This window comes from Rhinolophus sinicus, chromosome 2 (genome assembly GCF_057876585.1).
Source record: "Rhinolophus sinicus isolate RSI-liver-muscle chromosome 2, RSI-T2T, whole genome shotgun sequence".
In the NCBI taxonomy this organism is placed as follows: Eukaryota; Metazoa; Chordata; class Mammalia; order Chiroptera; family Rhinolophidae; genus Rhinolophus; species Rhinolophus sinicus.
Genome location: NC_142502.1, coordinates 85,637,276 through 85,656,865, shown reverse-complemented (window position 1 = coordinate 85,656,865; position 19,590 = coordinate 85,637,276). Strand labels below are relative to the sequence as shown.

Below are 19,590 nucleotides of genomic sequence, written 5' to 3'. Positions count from 1 at the left end.
TAATGTGTCTTTGGAGCAAAAATTGATATTAGACCTCATATTATATTATATTATATTATATTATATTATATTATATTATATTATATTATATTATATTAAGACCCGGTTTTATTTTACAAAAATTAATATAAGACCCGGTCTTATTTTACTATAAGACCGGGTCTTATATTAAATTTTGCTCCAAAAGACGCATTAGAGCTGATTGTCTGGATAGGTCTTATTTTCGGGGAAACAGAGTAGTTAAAGTTTCTGAGCTGAAAATATAGCTGGAGGTTTGAGGAAAAGCAAAGAGTACACAATCTATAGTTCAGAGAGCAAGGGCGAGAGGTGTCTGGTATAAAACGGGGTGAGATGATGAAAGGCTTTGTAATTCATTTCAAAACTGTTGGCTGTACTCTGACTGATATAGGAAACCATTGAAGGATTTTGGCCAGGAGAGTGTCATGGTTTGATTTATATCTTTAACAGGATAAGTCTCATTTATGTGTTGACAACTGAGTGAACAAAAGAAAAGGTCCACGTGTGACGACCAGTTAGGAATTTTTATCATGGTGCAACAAAACGATAATGGTTGGTGGACCAGTGTGGGGAGTTGTCAGATTCTGGATATATATATATATATATATATATATATATATATATATATTTTTTTTTTTTTTAATTGGAGTTTATTGGGGTGACAATTGTTAGTAAAGTTACATAGATTTCAGGTGTACAATTCTATAATACATCATCCATATATCACATTGTGTGTTCACCACCCAGAGTCATTTTCCTTCCATCACTATACATTTGATCCCCTTTACCCTCATCTACCACTCCCTTCCCCCCTCACACTCTGGTAACCACTAAACTATTGTCTGTATCTATGAGTTTTTGTTTATTCATTTGTTTGTCTCGTTCTTTTGTTGTTTTCAGTTTTATATACCACATATCATTGAAATCATATGGTTCTCTACTTTTTCTATCTGACTTATTTCGCTTAGCATTATAATCTCAAGCTCCATCTATGTTGTCGCAAATGGTACTATTTCATCTTTTCTTATGGAAGAATAGTATTCCATTGTGTATATATACCACAACTTCTTTATCCATTCATCTATCGAAGGACACTTTGGTTGTTTCCATGTCTTGGCCACTGTAAACAAAGCTGCAGTGAACATTGGAGCGCATATGTCTTTATGGATAAATGTTTTCAGATTTTTTGGGTAGATACCTGGAAGAGGGATTGCTGGGTCACATGGTAATTCTATGCTTAATTTTTTGATATTAGAAGATCACATGGGAATGCAAGGCAAAAAAAAAAAAAAAAGAATCAAGTTGACTCCAAGGTTTTTGTCTTTAGTAATTAGAGGGATGTGGCTGCTATTATTTTTATTAACTAATATGGGAAAAACAGGAAGAAGGAGGCTTTGGTGGTGAATGGAGTAGTGGTCAAGAGTCAGGTTTGGATGTGTTGAGTTTGAAATCCTTATTAGAAGTCCAAGTGAACATATATAGTAGGCGGTTTTATATGTGGAATTGATGTCTAAATTCTGTGTATGAAATATAGAAGAAGTGAGATCTGTGCAGTAGATACAAATTGGGGAGGAGTGTGTCATTTACTTATAGATGATCAATAAGATCATGGGACTAGATGAGTTCAACAGAGAAATGCATGGTATCTTGGACCAGAGTGGTAGTAGAGTGAGAAGATATCAAGTTCTTGATATACTTTGATATTAGTGGATCAGTAAGAGGGAACAGTATGTATTTTTTATGTATATGATCTTATAATTCAGATGTAAGTCTGATTGTTGCATGCTTCCATTTATTCCCATGACATATTGCCCTTAGCTCTTCTTCGGCAATTAAGCTAATGTTTAAAATATCCTCTGGGAAAACCATGTATGCACATATGTATGTACCATATAAAATTAGAATTCAATGTGCAGGGAATTTATTATAATACATTATTCATAGCATATAAAATAGTATACATGTAAGATATAATTTATTTTCTCATGTTAAAATAACTTTTGTTGTGTTTGTAATAATTGCACGTATAATGAGTGTATTGGTGTGCTTGGGCTGCCATAACAAAATACCACAGGCTGGTGGCTGATAGTTCAAGATCAATATCCATCAAGGTCAGTTTCTAGTGAGAGCTCTCTTCCTGACTTGTAGACTTCCTGGCTTCTTGCTATATCCGCACGTGACTTTTCTATAGTGAGTGTGCGTGGAGGGAAAGTGACAGGTCTCTGCTGTCTCTTCTTATTAGGACACTAATCCTATAAAATCACAGTCTCACTGTTATGACCTCATTTAACGTCAGTTACTTCCTTAGAGACACCATCTCCAAATTCAGCCACACTGGAAGTTAGGGCTTCAACATATGAATTTTCTACAGATACATTTAGTCCATAACAATAAGTAAATTCAGTGGTTTTTTTTTTAATGTCTCAATGATAGTTTCCTGAATATGTTTCAGTGAGTTGCACAGCATACTAATCATTTCCCAAATAGATATTAATCTCTATTAGAAGTCCTAGCCTAGACTTTGTATCTGTTACAAAAGCTATATGACTCTCCAAGATTTGCTTATTGGGATTTCATTCAATATGGGATAGTAGCAGAGAAGAATGAACATTCCGTGCTTCCTCCGAGACACAGGAGAGTGAACTCTAAGAAGAGACAGTGATTCTTGAGCTGAGACTTAATCAGTAGAAAAACAAAAAACCAGGAAGAGTGAGACTAGTTTGGAATAATGCCAGAAGTCTGGAAAGGCTGTGATACATCTGGAGGTAAATCTAATTTTTCTTGTGATTATTCCATCATTTATGCAGTGGATGGACTGACATTGAATTTGGACAGACAGCTCAAGTAGGGACAAATGGAATTATAAAGAGACATGTATGCCGTAACAGAAGTCAATATCTTAATAGCCAATGACGAAAATTGAATTTTTATTTTAAAACAAAAATCTGATCACACTATTCCCCTATCACTTTATGCAAATGTCTATTAGTGCTCCTTATATTTTATTTTTATTTTTTGCTTATCTGTCTATACTGCCTGCCAGGCTATAGATGCTTGATGATAAGGACTGAAGATTTGTGTCCAGTATGGCACCTGGTACAGACCCAACCAATGCTTTTTGAATGAAATATTTTAGAATTACATGGCCACAGAGTTCACTTCCATCAATATGATTCTTTAATTCTATAATTTTAATTCCTGAGAACTCTGGGAGGCTAAGATAATCAGAGATGGAAATGGTCTTCACATTACATTTCAATCTAATTACGACCCTACTAGGAAGAGTTTTATTTTATTTATTTATTTTATTTATTTATTTTTTGATCAGGCACTATTCCTTCTGTGTGTTTTTTCCTCCCCAGACATATTTTTTGTTGACTTCAGTGAACATGGGCTAGTTGTTAGCATTTGTTTAAACCTTCAAGTAACTGAATCCTCAGAGCAGGGATGTCTAACTCACTTGAATGATATTTCTGGGATTTATTTTTCTTCATCTGTACCTCACTAATTTTGAGTGTCAAGGGTTAAATAAGTGTTACATGAGCTTGTAGGTATTTTTGCTTAATAACTCATTTATAAATGTAGCCCAAATTCTCCTATTAAATTGAGAAAACAATTTACTAATGAAATAGTCTCTTTGTGTTCCTTCTAGATAACATGAAAGAGGATAATAAATTCAAGTGGAATCTAACTACTCTTCCCTATTATGGTAATGTTTATAAATTGTAATTTTGATCTGCATTGTAAACACTGGACAGTATAATTTAAAATGTAATTGCTAGGCTTCTTAAAAGTATGTTAGTGCAAAATAAATTGTGTGGCTGTTTAATAGTGCTAATATCACAAAATTCAACAAAATCGTTGCATTTTTTCCACTAATGTACCAAAGCAACTGCTTTGCCTATCTGTCATCTATTTATGGTTATGCTGAGGACACTTTATAATTAAAACCAAAGACTACATCTTGGTTAAATTTCCTGGATATTTTGATCACATAAATTAAATCATATGAGGCCAACTATTTTTGTGTATATGTTTGGGGCCGGGTGGCATTCACATATACCTGTGTTTTCTAGAATGTCAACATCTTTATATATTAGAATAACTATGTAGAGACTTTATCCAAGATTTTCCCCTCAAATTAAAAAAGCAACAGAATAAGAATCATTTTGACTTAAGCCAATTAATTCATCATAAGCTACATGACTCAGATGCAATTTCTGAAGATTTATTGTTTATATTTGAAAAACTTGGACTCAAGGATTTTTCCTTCAGCTAAGTTTTGGCCCTACACACTTCCCATAACTTCTGGATCACAATACTTATCCAGTAGAGATGAAAGGTGATTCAAATAGCTTACTACTCAGGTCTCAGTAAATTCATATTAACTCAAAAAAACAAAAACAAAAAAAACAACAGGAAGTCATGTTTGCCCAAAATAGCACATTGCTACACTTTGTATTTTGCTCATAGCCTTCTCACAGTGTTTTGCATATTCTGTAAGTACAACTTTCTGTTTACATTTTCACAACCTGGGCATGTCATTGCTTTCAGAAATGAAAGGGATCCGGTCTTGTTTGGAAGTGGCAGAGACGTGTGTAGGGGATGTGGTCTGTAATGCACAGTTGGCCCCTTACCTTAAAGCTTGCTCAGCAAATGGAAATCTGTGTGATGTGAAACACTGCCAAGCAGCCATACGGTTCCTCTATCAAAATATGCCTTTTAACATTGCCCAGATGTTGGCTTTTTGTGACTGTGCTCCATCTGATCTACCTTGTCAGCAGTCCAAAGAAGCTCTTCACAGCAAGCCATGTGCAGTGAACATAGTTCCACCCCCTACTTGCCTCAATGTAATTCACAGCTGCCGAAATGATGAATTATGCAGGTGAGTAAAAACACACATACCTTACTTTCTTATTTTGGTACCTTATTTGTTCCAGTCCAGTCCTAACACTTGATCTCATTACATTAGCTAGAATTCCCACCATTCTCCAACGTGATGTAAACAAAGCCAGAAAATTCATATTTTTGAATCTGTGGTACATATGTAGTATCTTTTTTGAAATTCAAATGCAGAACATGTTTTGGAATTAAACAAGGAAACAGTATGTCGGGATTTGATTGCCATGAGATAGCATTATTAAAATTATATATTCAAATTAGATGAATGAATAATAAATTTGGTTAGTAGACCTAGCTTGTATGTCAGTTTTTTTAATTTGCTTTTTGGTGTGATCATATAGGGCTGTTAAACATCACAGAATTATGACAAGATGACTCTTCAAACTTCAAAATAAATCCTTTCTGTCTTAGACTGAATATCAGGAAGGAGACGTGAGCTTGAGTACGGTTTGGGTAACCCTAGCACACACTTATGCTGTGACTTCAGAAATGTACCCATTCTCTTCTTCCCAACCTTATACCCTTGATTCTAAGGGGAAGTACGTTAGTCATTTATTTGTTTATTCAAAAATATTTTTATGAATCACTACTACTACTTTAGGCCTCAGTGTACAAGAGACAAAAATATAAGCTCCCTGTGGAGCTTATATTCTACTGTGTGGGGGGAGAGACAATATATAAGAAGAAAAGGTATCTTATATTATAAATTAACGAGTGCTCTGGAGATTAACAACAACAGCAGCATCAAAAAAGAATAAGAGGCTTTGTGAATGGAAAGAAAGAGTCACAACTTAAATGAGGTGGTCTTGGTAGAAAGCATTTTACCAGACTTGAGGAAGTGGGGAAATGAGCCTTTCTCACTAAATATCCAAAAAAGAGATCTTGAACAGCCAGTGCTGAGGAAAACAAAGGTGTGTGGCATGTTAAAAAAGCAGTAAGGGGGTGAGCAATAGAAGAGGTTAAAGATTGAATCGGATGGGGTGTAGGCAGACCTAGGTCACACAGAGCCTTGAGGGACACTGAGGACTTCGGTTTTCACTCCAAGTCAAATGGAGAAGTGCTGGAGGATTTTGAGAAGAAGAATGAATGATCTGGCTCACTCGTTAAAACTTCCACTCTGGCTGCTAGTTGAGACTAAACTGTACTTTTTTAGGTAATTACTCTTGGGAACTATAAATTTATTCCAATATTGTGGCTTTTTCTTTTCCTTGCTTTGGTCTTCATTAACACATTTCCCTGTATATTTACGATTAATTTATCTTTATGTGGGAGGAAATCCATAGTTAAATGTGTTCTTTGGACAAGAATAGGAAGAGGGAGGAAAGAATGAGCATACTGAATAAATTTGATGAGTCAAAACTATTTGTAACATCAATGTTACATGTTGAAGGAGCTTGATTTAACAACTGATATTAAGTCATATCATTTTTTAATTCTTCTTTTGCTTCTTTTTTTGAGTAATTCTTCGTATTAATTTGTTTGCCTGGTGCCTTCTGTCAGGGACTGTTTTCATTTTATTTAAATGAATAAAACTCTATATATAGCAAATCCACTTAAAGAACAAACATTTAGTGTGGAAGAGTAGCTCAGGGTGTGATAGCTCAGAGCAATATCTGTCATATTTGTCACCTTGCTTCAACCACTGGCACATGAACTAAAAGATTTAACAATAACTTCCTGAAGGGGTTGGTTCTTGGTGAACTGCTTTTTTTGGCCTTTTCACTGTCAGCTATCTTCACTTCTTTACTCTGTCATTGTAACTTGAAAAAGTAGCTCCAGATCTCGTAAATATTTGTCAAAAAGAGACAGTGTTTCCCTATAACACACATTCTAGAAAATAAAGGATAAAGATCTAAGCAGAGTGCTAGGGCATTGACATATTTTGCTTCAACTTATACAAAACGGCAAAGTTCTTAATAACATTTTATTTTAGAATCCTGTCATGTACATGCTTATCAGTCATCTTAAGGTTTATTAATTAATTCTTTTGAGTTAATAATAAAAATAATAAAATATTTTATAATGTAATTTAGATTTTCCAAGTTTATTTATATCCCCCAAATTCTTTTTAATAAAATATTATATTTTATTGATTCTAAGTTGCAAATTTTCACACATTTTAATATCCCTAACAATTTTGGGATGAGTCTTAAGCTAAATTAAATCATTCATTAAATTATAACAATAATTTATTTGCCAACAAGTAGTCTTAGTTGTTATAAAATAATGGTATCACCTATAATGAGTGAAATATGATAAAAATGTTTGAGTACCCATTTTTACACATCATAAATAGAATATTGCCCTTTATCTACCTATCAATTATCTATCATCTAGCTACACTGACAATGAAACCTAACAACATTTTAACCAGCCAGGGGACACCTTTTTTTTTTTTTTTAAATCAATCTCTGTAAGAATAACAGATGTCTGCATGGATTTGCAGCCTTACCTGATTCCAGTGCAAGGGTCCTAGATGTGCCACCTCATTATCCTAGAATTATTTGCATTCGACCTTCAAAGCATTATATATCTAAGCTTCCCTATCAAATTAAATATTTTAATGGCAAGTGATGGAATTTGCTGTTATAGTCTTTGAGAAACCCCATGATGGGTTCAGAAGCACACACTCTTGAAATAAACTCACATCGGCATCAATACTTTCTCAGATTGACTAGTATATTGTTGGTAGTTTTCTTCCACAAGGACTCCTGGGTTTAACCACCTCTCCAAAGGTCTTGGTGCAGAGTTTGGGACACAATAGACACTCAAAAATTGTCATCTCATTTTCCTTCACTTTTGAATATCTTACACTTACTTAATTTTTATAATTTATTAATGTACTTATACATGTCTCCTTTTATGTAATTTCTGTCTTTCATAGATTAGTTTAGAGAGTAAGGACTGTGTGTCTTTAATTTATTTTAACCACATGCAAATAATCCTTTGATGAATACTTCACAAAACTTATGGAAATACAACACAATATTAGTAGTCAAGGTAAAAAGACAAATCTTGTCATTTTCTCAAGCATATTTTGCCTTAGAGAGATTTTTCAACATTTATATTAAATTATTGCTAATGTCATTCAGATGGAAAATAAATCTCCAAAAGAAAAATCACTTCTTCTGTGAGGATGTTAAGCCCTTTATCACTTACCTTTTTTGCCAATGAACCTGTACATGGGGCAAAGGAGAGCACTTGGGTTTGAAAATATAACTTCTGTCTTGTTTCAGATTCTTCAGTTCATGATAGGTTTTGAAACTCCTTTATTTATTGGAAAAGGGCAATGAAGGCAATAGACTATTTTTCAATTAATTTTGTACAATACAGACATACACTGGGGGTGAGATTATGTTTTGCCAATTATAAATGTTTAGGAATTTACAGAAAATTATAATGCATTATCATTTTATATGTATGAACTCGAGAAAGTAGTGAACAGAAGTATTTGCTTAGAAAAAATTCTAATTATTTTAAATGTAGAACTCCACAATATACACATTTATTTTAAGTGCCTCGGGTCATTTATAAAAGTTGACTATATATTAGGTCACAATGACAAATGTAATACAGAAGTTAAACAGACCACATTCTCTTATATTTTGCAATGTAACCAAAATCAATAGCAAAAATAAAAACATATAATCAACTCCATTTTAATAATTACTTTAAAATACTTAATTATTTGAACACTAAGCCAAAGTAGAACACTGTACAATAACAAGAAAATAAGGATAGTGAAAAACAATTTTTTTAAAATATGTGAATTTTTTGCCATATTTAAAAATTTCCTTCAAATGATTTAAGTAACTAGTATACCAAAATACTTTTATGATTTTTAGTATTTAATTAAATATCCATTACTTAATTATTTTTGCAAAATTTAACAACAAATTTTCAGAAAGAATAACTTCCATAAGTAGATAAAGCATGCAACTTAAATTAGTAAAACACATATTTTTTAAAAAATGGCAACTAAGTACAAATTTATTGTCCACTCATAAATGACAATCAATGCTGACAATACTTACATTTAGATAACATCTGTATATAACCCTTAGTTGTGTTAAAGGAACACATCTAGTCTTTTGGCCTCAGAATTTTATGCTAAAAAAAGTTTTATTTCTTTAAATATTAATTAATTTTTGCCGATGTATTAAAAAAGCTGATTCCTTTAAGATGACTTAAAATATGAGATTATTGAAAATAATGTGGTTTGTGGATTTAAGAAGAGTAGCACCATGTGAACAAATAAGCTTATAACAAGTGTCATGTATTCAGAGGGTTTTCACCAATGTTTGATAGTGTCTTAGTCAAGGAAAGGTAAAAAGTAATTTTAAGTGATAAATATTAAGTAGGAAGATTAATATTCTTGGCTCCTACTGTGAAAGTTTCAAAAATAAAATTATTATATATCATTGCGACTTTTATTCAACTAGTACAGCAAGAACCAAATATATGGTCAGAAAAGTTATGAATGGATGTGGTTCTAATGGATTATCTCAGTCATTAAATTAACTCAGAGTGTTTTGGTTTAAAGGAACTCCTGCTGCCAGAGAAGCTCAAAGCATTTTTAAAATTCTAATTAGTCTGCTTAGAAATGTTGAGAAAGAGTACAGTACCTCCCACCTTGCAGGAAAACTGGCTTGAAATGTAAAGAGCCTTATCTGAAATCACTTGATGTGAGATAATAGCCAAATGCTAGTCACAAAACCACTTTCTGCTTCAAAAAATACTGCTAATAAATCTCCCAAGTAGTTCATGCTGCAAATCATCAGCCATTGAAACAAAATTAGTAGTGAAGGAAAATTCATCCAGGGAATCATAAACTTAGCCTCTCTTTTTCATCACAAGTTGAAAGTAATTCATAGTTTCTTTACTTTTTCTTCCACACACCTTTACTGAAATATTTGATTGTCCAAACAGTGTTCAGCTATGTACTGGCATCTAGGAGACATTTTGTTCTATTTGTCTTTCATTAGGTGAGGAAGTACCACATGCTAATGTGAAATAATTATTCAGAGACTAATTCTGTTTCTTGACTCTTTCTAGGAGGCGCTATAGAACATTTCAGTCAAAATGCTGGCAGCGTGTGACTAGAAAGTGCCAGGAAGATGAGACTTGCATCGGTACATTAAGCAAGCAGGACCTCACTTGCTCAGGAAGTGATGACTGCAAAGCAGCTTACATTGGTACTCTCGGGACCGTCCTTCAAGTGCAGTGTACTTGTAGGACCATTAGACAAAGTGAAGAGTCTTTGTGCAAGATCTTCCAGCATATGCTTCATAGAAGATCATGCTTCAGTAAGTTATGAATATTTAGTAAATTATATGTGTGTGTGTGTATTTCTAGTTTTTTGTCTATATAGCACAAAGTAGTAATCCAGCGCAGAAAATTTGTTCACAAATACAACTTTATGTTTGCTATTCCATTTTAAAATTTATTTTCTGATTATGTTTTGTGCATTTGGTATTTTACTCATTTATCTGCAAGTGGTACAGTTTTTCATTTATATGACCAATATTTCCACTTTATTATCTATTGATTTCAATATCAACAGCATAAAAGATTTATCCTTTCAGATAACTGAATGTATCAGGTATCTATTGTAAGTAACAAGCCACCCCAAAACTTACGAACTTGAAATGACCACTTATTTGCTCATAATTCTGCACACTGGGATTGGCTCAGTGAGTGGTTCTTCTGATTGTCTGTTCTAGGGTCACTCATGTGGCTACAGTCATTTAGTGCCTTATCGGAGTCTGGACAGTCCAAGATAGTGTTTAGCAAGCACTGTTGGCTGGAATGCGTGGTTCTCTGCCATGTGACCTCTTTAGCAGTAGACCCTGAGACTCTTATATAGTGAAGGCAGCACTTGTAGCAAAGCCCCAATGTGCAAGTACTTATCAAGTGTCTGCTTCTGTCACATTTGCTAATCTCTCATTGGACAAAGCAAGTCACATGGCCAAGTTCAAAGTCACTGTGAGAGGGGACTACACAAAGATGCGTACCCTCAAGGTTGGATTCTTCAGGGGATCATTAATTTAATTACTGTATGGCATATGGCCGTCCTGACCTATGTAAACATATTTACTTTTGGATTTAGTTTTTCTCCCCTTGGTCTTTAATATGTAGACGGATATATCTGTAATGATGGAATGGAAAATATATTTTGTAAAGTTATTGTTTATTCTATTTTAGAAATAAGAAAACTGAGATTTAGAAATTTAAATAATTTGTCCAGAGTCTTAAAGTGAGCAAGTAGTTGAGAGGGATTTTTCTCTGAGTCTTATAAAAAGAACTTAAGGTTGTGATCACATACTAATTCAAGACCTCTCCATTATTCATCTTTAGGGTTCGTCCATGCAACCATCCAAATTTCAAAACATCCCCAGGAATCTAGAACCCTAGTTGTAACCACCAAACCTGCAAACACCATTCCCAGGTGGAAATAATAGATACTTAATGTTTCATTGCAAACCAAATCCTTATATTTATGAAAATATTTGAGAGATACAGCTTTGTATATATTTATATATGTACCTATACCTATATCTAGCTCACTACCTACAGTTACACACACCTTTTATTACTTTTTATATTTTTCTTTACATATACCAAAGAGATACACATTAGCCAATGTGATTATAACTGTGATTTGTTGTGTATTAGGTAATAGACATACAACTCAGAGTGTATGGTTTTTATTCCAACCATATGTTGAGTTCTCTGTGGGATTTCTGCAATTTTGATAATTAGCACTACAGATATATTTCAATTGAAACAGGATTCAAAGAGGAAAATTGCAGCATTATATATGTTGAGTCATCTTTTCTAAATAATTTCACTCTCTGATCAACATTAGCTGGCTAATTCTGTTGGAACTAAAGGTCCTTATAACAAGTGTCTCATAATATTACAGAAGAAAATACCAATTAAAATAATTTTAAACCAATAGCAATATATACACTTACATTATCATGTTTATCGATAAGTGTTTTCTTCATGTTAAATGGTATTCCCCCACCCCCAAAAACATGCAGATCCTACAGGTTAGTGATAACTCAGTTCCTTGGGCATACGTTCCTTAGAAGTGCCAGTCCCAGTAACCTAATTCTAATTTCATGTGTTTTTAATTATGGTTATATTTACTTTCATTGTTTTTAGCTACTATAACCTGTACAGAGCAAAAAATATCTGTAGAGAAATATAGAAATGGTGCTTAAAATTCCATAAACATTGAAGTACAATGCTTTAGAAAAATGAAAATTCAAAATGATTTCTTCACTCACCTAATAAGACTAAACTTTATGAGATTTTTTCCTCAAACATTATCTACTAAAAGTAGGAATTTCAAGTGAGAAGTTGACGAAATTAAAGGAACCTTAAAGGTCTTCCGTCACAGTCCCAGTACTTGAATAAGAGACATATTAAACAAAAAACAAGAACCAAATCCTGAGGCCTGGATAGTTCTAACAAATCCTCATCCCCTGCCCCATATGCTTGGGAAATAACACAAACATGTGTTTGAATGAACTGTCTCTCTAACCATTGCCCCCTGACTTCTCACATCACCCCAGCATGCTCACGCATTATCAAAAAGTTCCATCATTACAGCATGCTTCCAAAGCCCTTTAGCTTCTGCTCACTTTACTTGAAAGAGGCAGAACTGAGTAGAATTGAGAGGACAGTTACGGAAGCGTTTCAGTTTGCCACATTTGATTATTTTTCAAACTCATTTGAACTCAGGCCACAGTATGCAATGCATTTTACATTAGCTTTTTATGTGCAATGTCTTCTGGTTGTTGTTTTTTTTAATAATTATTATTCTATTCCATTAATTCTTTTCAATGTTGACTACTACCCTAAATGAATTTTATAACTCACTAATGTGTTTCTCTGTGAAGTTTGAAAAACAGATGCTTGAAGCATAAATTCATCTGGCAATAATCTATGTGGATGTATCCAAGTCAGAGTCTTCTAATAATTATAAGCAATTATAGAATTTACTGAGTGTTTATTTTCCGTCACATTTTCTCACTTAATCTATTCCATGAGCTAGATGCTGTTCATTAATTTCTCAGTTTCACACATGAGATAAAGGAAGCTAAAAGATTAAATGGCTTACTCAGGGTTGTACACCCACAAATGCAGTAGACTCAGGATTCAAAATACTCGCAGGCCGCTACGTTTTCATGCCTGTGAAATAGCAGACAACAAGCTGTGCATCTTCAGCGTGCTCCAACGCCCAGTCAGGCAGAACTTCTTAGGTCTGGCTGCAGAGTTAAGCTTGGAAAATGCCCTCAAGAGCCCACCTTTCCTGCAGGACCAGATGTAGGCAAAGGAGCATCCTGAACAAATAGTATTTGGTCACAAACTTCCACTTAACTACTGACTTCCGGACCCATACAGATGTTTTTCTGGTATCTTACAGCACATGGCAAAGTTGTGGCACAGAGAAAATTAGAGCTGATAGAGAGATGAGAGACATGGAAGACAGAAAAATTGGTTAATGCAGAGAGACCACAGAAAAGGAAAAAATGAAAGGATTGCCATTGTGCTGAGTTGCTCTGTTCCCTGAAAGATTCAGCACATAGGTGTGGGTGTACAGCGCGCTGAAAGAATGTTCTTTCATGTTGCTCAGAGTTGTCTTTTTTTATGCCAACTGTAGTCCTCTATAAGAGATTTGGAAATATCCCCATTCTGCCGCTAAAGACTCAGTTACTTCTTTTTGAAGAATTATTTTAAAAAATAAAGATGAAACCAGGCTGCCTAACTCTATTAAATCCTACAGGGAATAAAGTCATAGCAATACTATTGTGATACAAGCTTAAACAAAATTTGAAGAATACAGAAATAAAACAACAACAACAACAACAACAACAAAAACTTAAATTCTTCCCCCAATCCCATTCTCTAGGGAGAGTCAAAGTTCACAATATTGGTTTGCATTCTTTCAAACTTTTTTGTTTTTACTTATAATACACATAGCTTGAATACCTTGTATACACTGAAACCAATGCCTTCCTCATCCTGACACACACATATTTTAATGGAATAAAACTATACATACTGCTTTACAACTTGCTTTTCAACTTAAAAATATATGGTAAACACATTTGTAAGCATGCACATATAGGTACATATATGATGGCTTTATTTTTTTAAAGGCTGCATGGTATCCTACAGTATCTATCTATCATCTATCTATCTATCTATCTATCTATCTATCTATCTATCTATCTACCTACCTATCTATCTGTATCTATCTATATAAACAGAGAGTGCCAAAAATGTATACACATTTTAAGAAAGGGAAAAACTGTGTTAAGATTGTAATACTTAATATACACCAATAACAAAAGATGAATACAAGTCACACTTGACTTCTGCAATTACAAGGGGTGCTCAAAGTAGTTACCATCAGTGTAATTTTAATACAGTTTTTTCCTTTCTTAAAATGTATATACATTTTTTTGGTACCCTCTGTGTGTGTGTGTATAAAATTTATTTAATTAATTTATTAATATGAACATTTAGGTTGAGTGCTTTTTTTATTATAGACAGTGTTGTAATAAATGTTATTGCACACTTTAGATGGCATTTCAATAGAATTGATTTTGAACAGTAAGATTACTAGAGCACAGGATTTTTGCATTTTAAATTTGGTAGCAACTAGAGAAAATCACATTCTTAATTTTAATCACATTCTTAGTGAGAAAAATCGTATTATTTTAATATGCATTTTTATTATAAATGATGCTGAGCATCGTTTGAGTGGTTTGTTGGAAATATTTTATTTCTTTCTACCTATGCATACACTTTGCCTAAAACATCTGCTTCTTTTAGTACCAGTAAATATCACATTTGTTGTCTGTATCAGACGTTTGTACTGATATGTGAGGATTCACTGATCTGCATACCTCTTACAATGCTCCTAAATTCATGGTCTCTTATGGCAAAGTGATGGTATATCATAGTCTTGGGCTCAGATCTTGACCCTACTATGTGTTATCTGGATTATATAAATGGGAACATTTTCAGTTTCTTGAATAGTCAACCATTGTTGCTCAACGAGATAAAACTGTCATTTTAAAAGATGTTTTCTTAAAGTGATTCATAGTTACCAAAGAAAATTTATAATATAAAAATAACTATGAGGAATAATGGTATATACCATTCTCAGATACAGAACATTGCCATTATTTTTTACCTTTTAAGTGCCCTTGATATTATATCTTTTTTTCCCCCAACTCAGAGGTAACCTACCATATACTCATACCCACGTGCATGATATATAACTAATACACACATGCATGATATTGTCTAGGGCAGAGGTTCTCAATCTTTATTGAAGACGAGAATCACAAAGAGATTAAAACTTCTGATGCACAATAAACAAATAAAATTACATTATATGTAGGTAGGACCTGGGTATCAGCAGGGCCAAATTCATGGGCATGTGTCTAGGGCAGTCACACAGGGGGCTCTATGCCCAGAAGGGCCCTAAATGTGGGCTTCATGTTCTGCGATCATCATCTTGAAATTCTTCATAATTTTATCTTTGAATTTATGTTTTGTAAATGAACTCCAATGGAGCATATGTGAAGAGCTTGGAACTTTAGCTCCTGTGTGTTCCTACCTCTTGCCATTCCCTGGGACCGGCAGGTCCTGGACCCCACTAAGCACCCCTCCGCTTCCCCTCCTTTCACCTGCCACCGGACATTTGTCTTTTTATTATTTTTAATGATATTGAGCTTTCCAATACATGGATATAGTTTGTTTTATATCTTTCAATAAATTTTTTATTATTTTCTCAATAAAAATAATTTCTCAGTGATATTTTTCTTACATAGTTTGCTAAAATTATTTCTAGATATTGCTAAAATTACAATTGCTACATAAATAGTATCTGTTTAGGATAATATTTTCAAACTCTTTGTGATTGAACTACAGGAATTCAACTGATTTTTACACATGAATTTGTATGCAGAACATTATTAAATACTCATGAAATTTAACAATTTATTGAATTGTTTTGTATTTCCTATGTAATCATTTGATCTTCAATAATTATAGTTTGTTTCCTCTGTCCAACACTCACACCTTTCCTCTCAGTTTTTGTCTTTCCCCGCCCCCACCATATCTAGAACCCACAGGAAAAAAATATAAATAGTGATAGTGAGCACACTTGTCTTGTTTCTTTCAGCATTTTACCATTGAGTGTAATGTTCGTCATAAGTTTTGTATGGATACTCGGTACCAGATTAAGAAGTTCTCCTCTATGCCTAGATTGCAACTCCCCTTTAGAAAAATGAATGTTAAATTTTAGTAAATGCTTTTTCTACATTTGAAGATTTCATTTGAAATTTGTTCAGCACTTCCTGTGAACGAGGGATTGGTCATGGTGTCAATTTTGTCATTCTACTGGAAATAGAAGTACTCTACTCATTTCTAAACACAGTCAAGGATCTCCATTTGTATGAAAAGAAAAAGAAATAAAAATAAAACAAAACAAAACAAAAAAAACCCTTGCTGATTCATAGTCTATCTCCTCCCCTTCACAGCCAAATTTCCCCAAAGAGTTGCCTGTGTTCATTACTTCAATTTCCTCACCTTTTACATACGGGTCCATCCACTCCAGCCTGGCCTCAGGTATAGACCCCATCACAAAAGTATTAGGTTGGTACAAAAGTAATTGCAGTTTCTTGTAATTATTTTTAACCTTTTAAACCGCAATTACTTTTGCACCAAACTCATAGCTTTTCCACAGGTTACCAACCACATCCATGTAGAGATTCTAGAAGCCCTTGTTTTACTGGAACTTTAAGCCACCTTCAAGAATAGTTTAATACTCTTTCTTTCTTGACACATATTTTTTTTTCCTCTCTTGGCTTTTATTCCTCTGATCACTCTGAATGCTTCTTCTAGACCTATCTTGTAGGCTTATTCAATTGGACCATGAACATTGTGTTGCTTAAGGTTCAGCTGTAGACTCTCTACTAGAGTAACTTTATAATCTTCCCCTAGGAGATGACATTCATGGCCACAACATCATCACTCCTTACGTTAATTTACAATCTTTAAGGCAGACCACTCTTCTAACTTTCAGTCCCAGTTATCTCCCCACCTACCCAATACGTTATATTTTAGATTTTAAGATTGTGCTAGATTTCAGGTGATGTGCAAGCCAGATGTAATGGTACCTTGTAGTAGAAAAGCAACCCATGCACTATAGAGACCAGTTATCTCTTGCCATCTCCCCAATATAAACATCCACTTCCCCCAGCACACACACACACACACACACACACACACACACACACACACACTATATATATATATATATATATATATATATTGTAACAGGGACAGCATGATCTCAACAAAAACTCCCATACAAAATAATGAGAAATGGGAGAGTTATAGAACACAGGAATGACATCCTGCTTGACAGGTATTGTGAAGCCTCTCTGGCAGTGTGGATTTCCTTCAATAACTGGGACAGCCCACCTTCTGTAGCTCTGATTTTGCCCTCTAGAAGTTCTTCCTTAACTATCTTTCTCTATAGCCATATCTGAAATAGGTTAGCGAGAGTGTGCCCTCTCAGGAACACGGTGCCCTCATACCGTATCCTGCTCACACAGTTTGAGGGATTATAAATTCTTTTGAAGTTTAGCAGTCACACTTTTTGCAAGCCGACTGCTGGCTTATTTGGCAATATAATCTCTTTAGGATGCTTCAGGTTTCTAATTTATTTGCTTTTATTCTGTTATGTGTTCCAGTATCCATAATAAAAAAAGTATTTTCTTGACTTAGTTCCCAAATTTGTCTTATTTCCCAAGTCTACCTTATTTCCTTACTTCCGTATTCCCATGTCCCTCTCTCTAATGGTGTAGGCTAATCTAAACAATAGACTTGAGTGAAAATGTAATACCTTTAAGCTGATTGTTGCTGCATAGTTGAGTCAATTTGTTTAACTCAGAAATAGTAGGCCTTTTATAACTGGAGATCTTTTTCAGTCTTGTCTCTTACCATTGCGGATCTAGAAGTGGTCAACTTTCAATGTTATAGAGTTCTCATTTTAATCTCTTTGATCTCTGCTTGAAAACCAGCCTGTTTACACTTGAGCTCTTATCTGTATTGTAAAACTTTACACAATGCAATCAAGAGTAACAAGCTCAAACTCTCACTCTAGCTCTTTCAAGTTTTCTTGTTCCTTTTGGGACCTTCCAAGGTGCTTTGAGAAATACATCATAAAACAATCTTCATGACAGAAAAAAGGGGAAAGCATTCATCCTTTGGATCCTGTTTCCCACCTCTCAGGAGTAGCCCCATGAGCCTTGATTTTCTAGAAATTGTATAGTGTATTCATGAATGCTCAGTGGAGCCCAATGTACATTTCAGCGGCAGTGGCTGAAAAGCACTGGGAAGGGAAGAAGAAGGCATATGGCTCAAGGTCCAAGGTTCAGTACTGTTAGGTTGCATCTGCACAAAGATAGATTAGGCACTTGAGGAAGCATTTTGATGGTAAGGCACAAAGGCAAATCCATATCCAGAATAGGAATAAATTCCAGTAGGGATGCATCACTGCCTCTTTCGGGGTGGAAGGATTATGGAATCATCAATCTGTCACCAACCTGCCAAATTGAGGTTTCAGTACAGGTCTCTGTCTTTGCTGGAGGGTGTGACATTCAGCATTGGAAGAAGTTTGATGGATCAGCTTTAACGAGAGTGAGTCCATTCTGTGGGGCCCATGCATAGTGTCATCCTTGCCGCCGTATCTACTCTCTTCATGCTCACTGTGCAGGCATTGGGCATGGTTGGCCTCCATGAGTAGATCACAAGTTGACCTAATTGTTGAGGGTCGATCTGTGGCGGATACTCTCTGCTAGGCATTAACCTGAATATGAAGATCTGCCTAGTTTGTGCCACTACGATGGGTCCTCCCACATCCCTCTCCACCTCATTTCCTGGTCTACAATCTTTGAAGTTTGCTCTTTTCGTTTCTCTAATCAAGCAATTTACTGCTGCCTTAACTTCAATCCACTTCTTTCTCTACAAAGTGAGAAAGTACTGCTCTCACTGCCATTTGGGAGGATTCCCTTCATCACTGTTCCCTAAGGCCACCTCTCATGGAATTGTGGTGTGGCAGCTGTCCATTTACAGTTAGCACCGACAAATTGCATTCACCGTTCTAAGAACAAATGACATAACGGATTTGATAATACCCAGCAGCATGTTATTAGCGATATTTCAAATGGCAGATGGTCCTCCACTGCAGATGGCATAGTCTTGCTCCATAATTTGAGGGGTCTGTGCTGTAACTCTCCTATTAGGGCATGCCAGAGACTCCATATTCATCTAGAGCAGGAGTGTCCAAACTGAGGCCCGCGGGCCAACTGCAGTCCGCAATTCATTGTTAATTGGCCCACAGCAAATTCCAAAAATATATTTAGTTTACTTAAATAAACCAGGTGAGGCAATATGTACTTCACCTCGAGTGAGTGGCCCAGCTGTTTGTGTATTTTACTGCATATGGCCCTTGGTAAAAAACGTTGAAAAAAGTTTGGACACCCCTGATCTAGACAGTGTGAATGGGATTAAGTGTATAAAGTGCCTGTTCAATATCAAATATTCTATACATTTTAATTGTCTGTGTGGGGG

General features: G+C 34.7%; 1 protein-coding gene across 2 annotated transcripts in view; it reads left to right on the top strand.

Moving 5' to 3' along the window:
• The window catches only part of GFRAL (GDNF family receptor alpha like), a 64,235-nt gene that overhangs the window by 20,476 nt on the left and 24,169 nt on the right, over positions 1 to 19,590 (top strand). For both annotated transcript variants that reach the window (XM_088795645.1, XM_088795646.1), the window contains 3 exons: positions 3,671 to 3,727; positions 4,573 to 4,903; positions 9,976 to 10,226. In XM_088795645.1, coding sequence (XP_088651771.1) covers positions 3,671 to 3,727; positions 4,573 to 4,903; positions 9,976 to 10,226 — 639 coding nt within the window. The remainder of the gene's footprint in view (positions 1 to 3,670; positions 3,728 to 4,572; positions 4,904 to 9,975; positions 10,227 to 19,590) is intronic.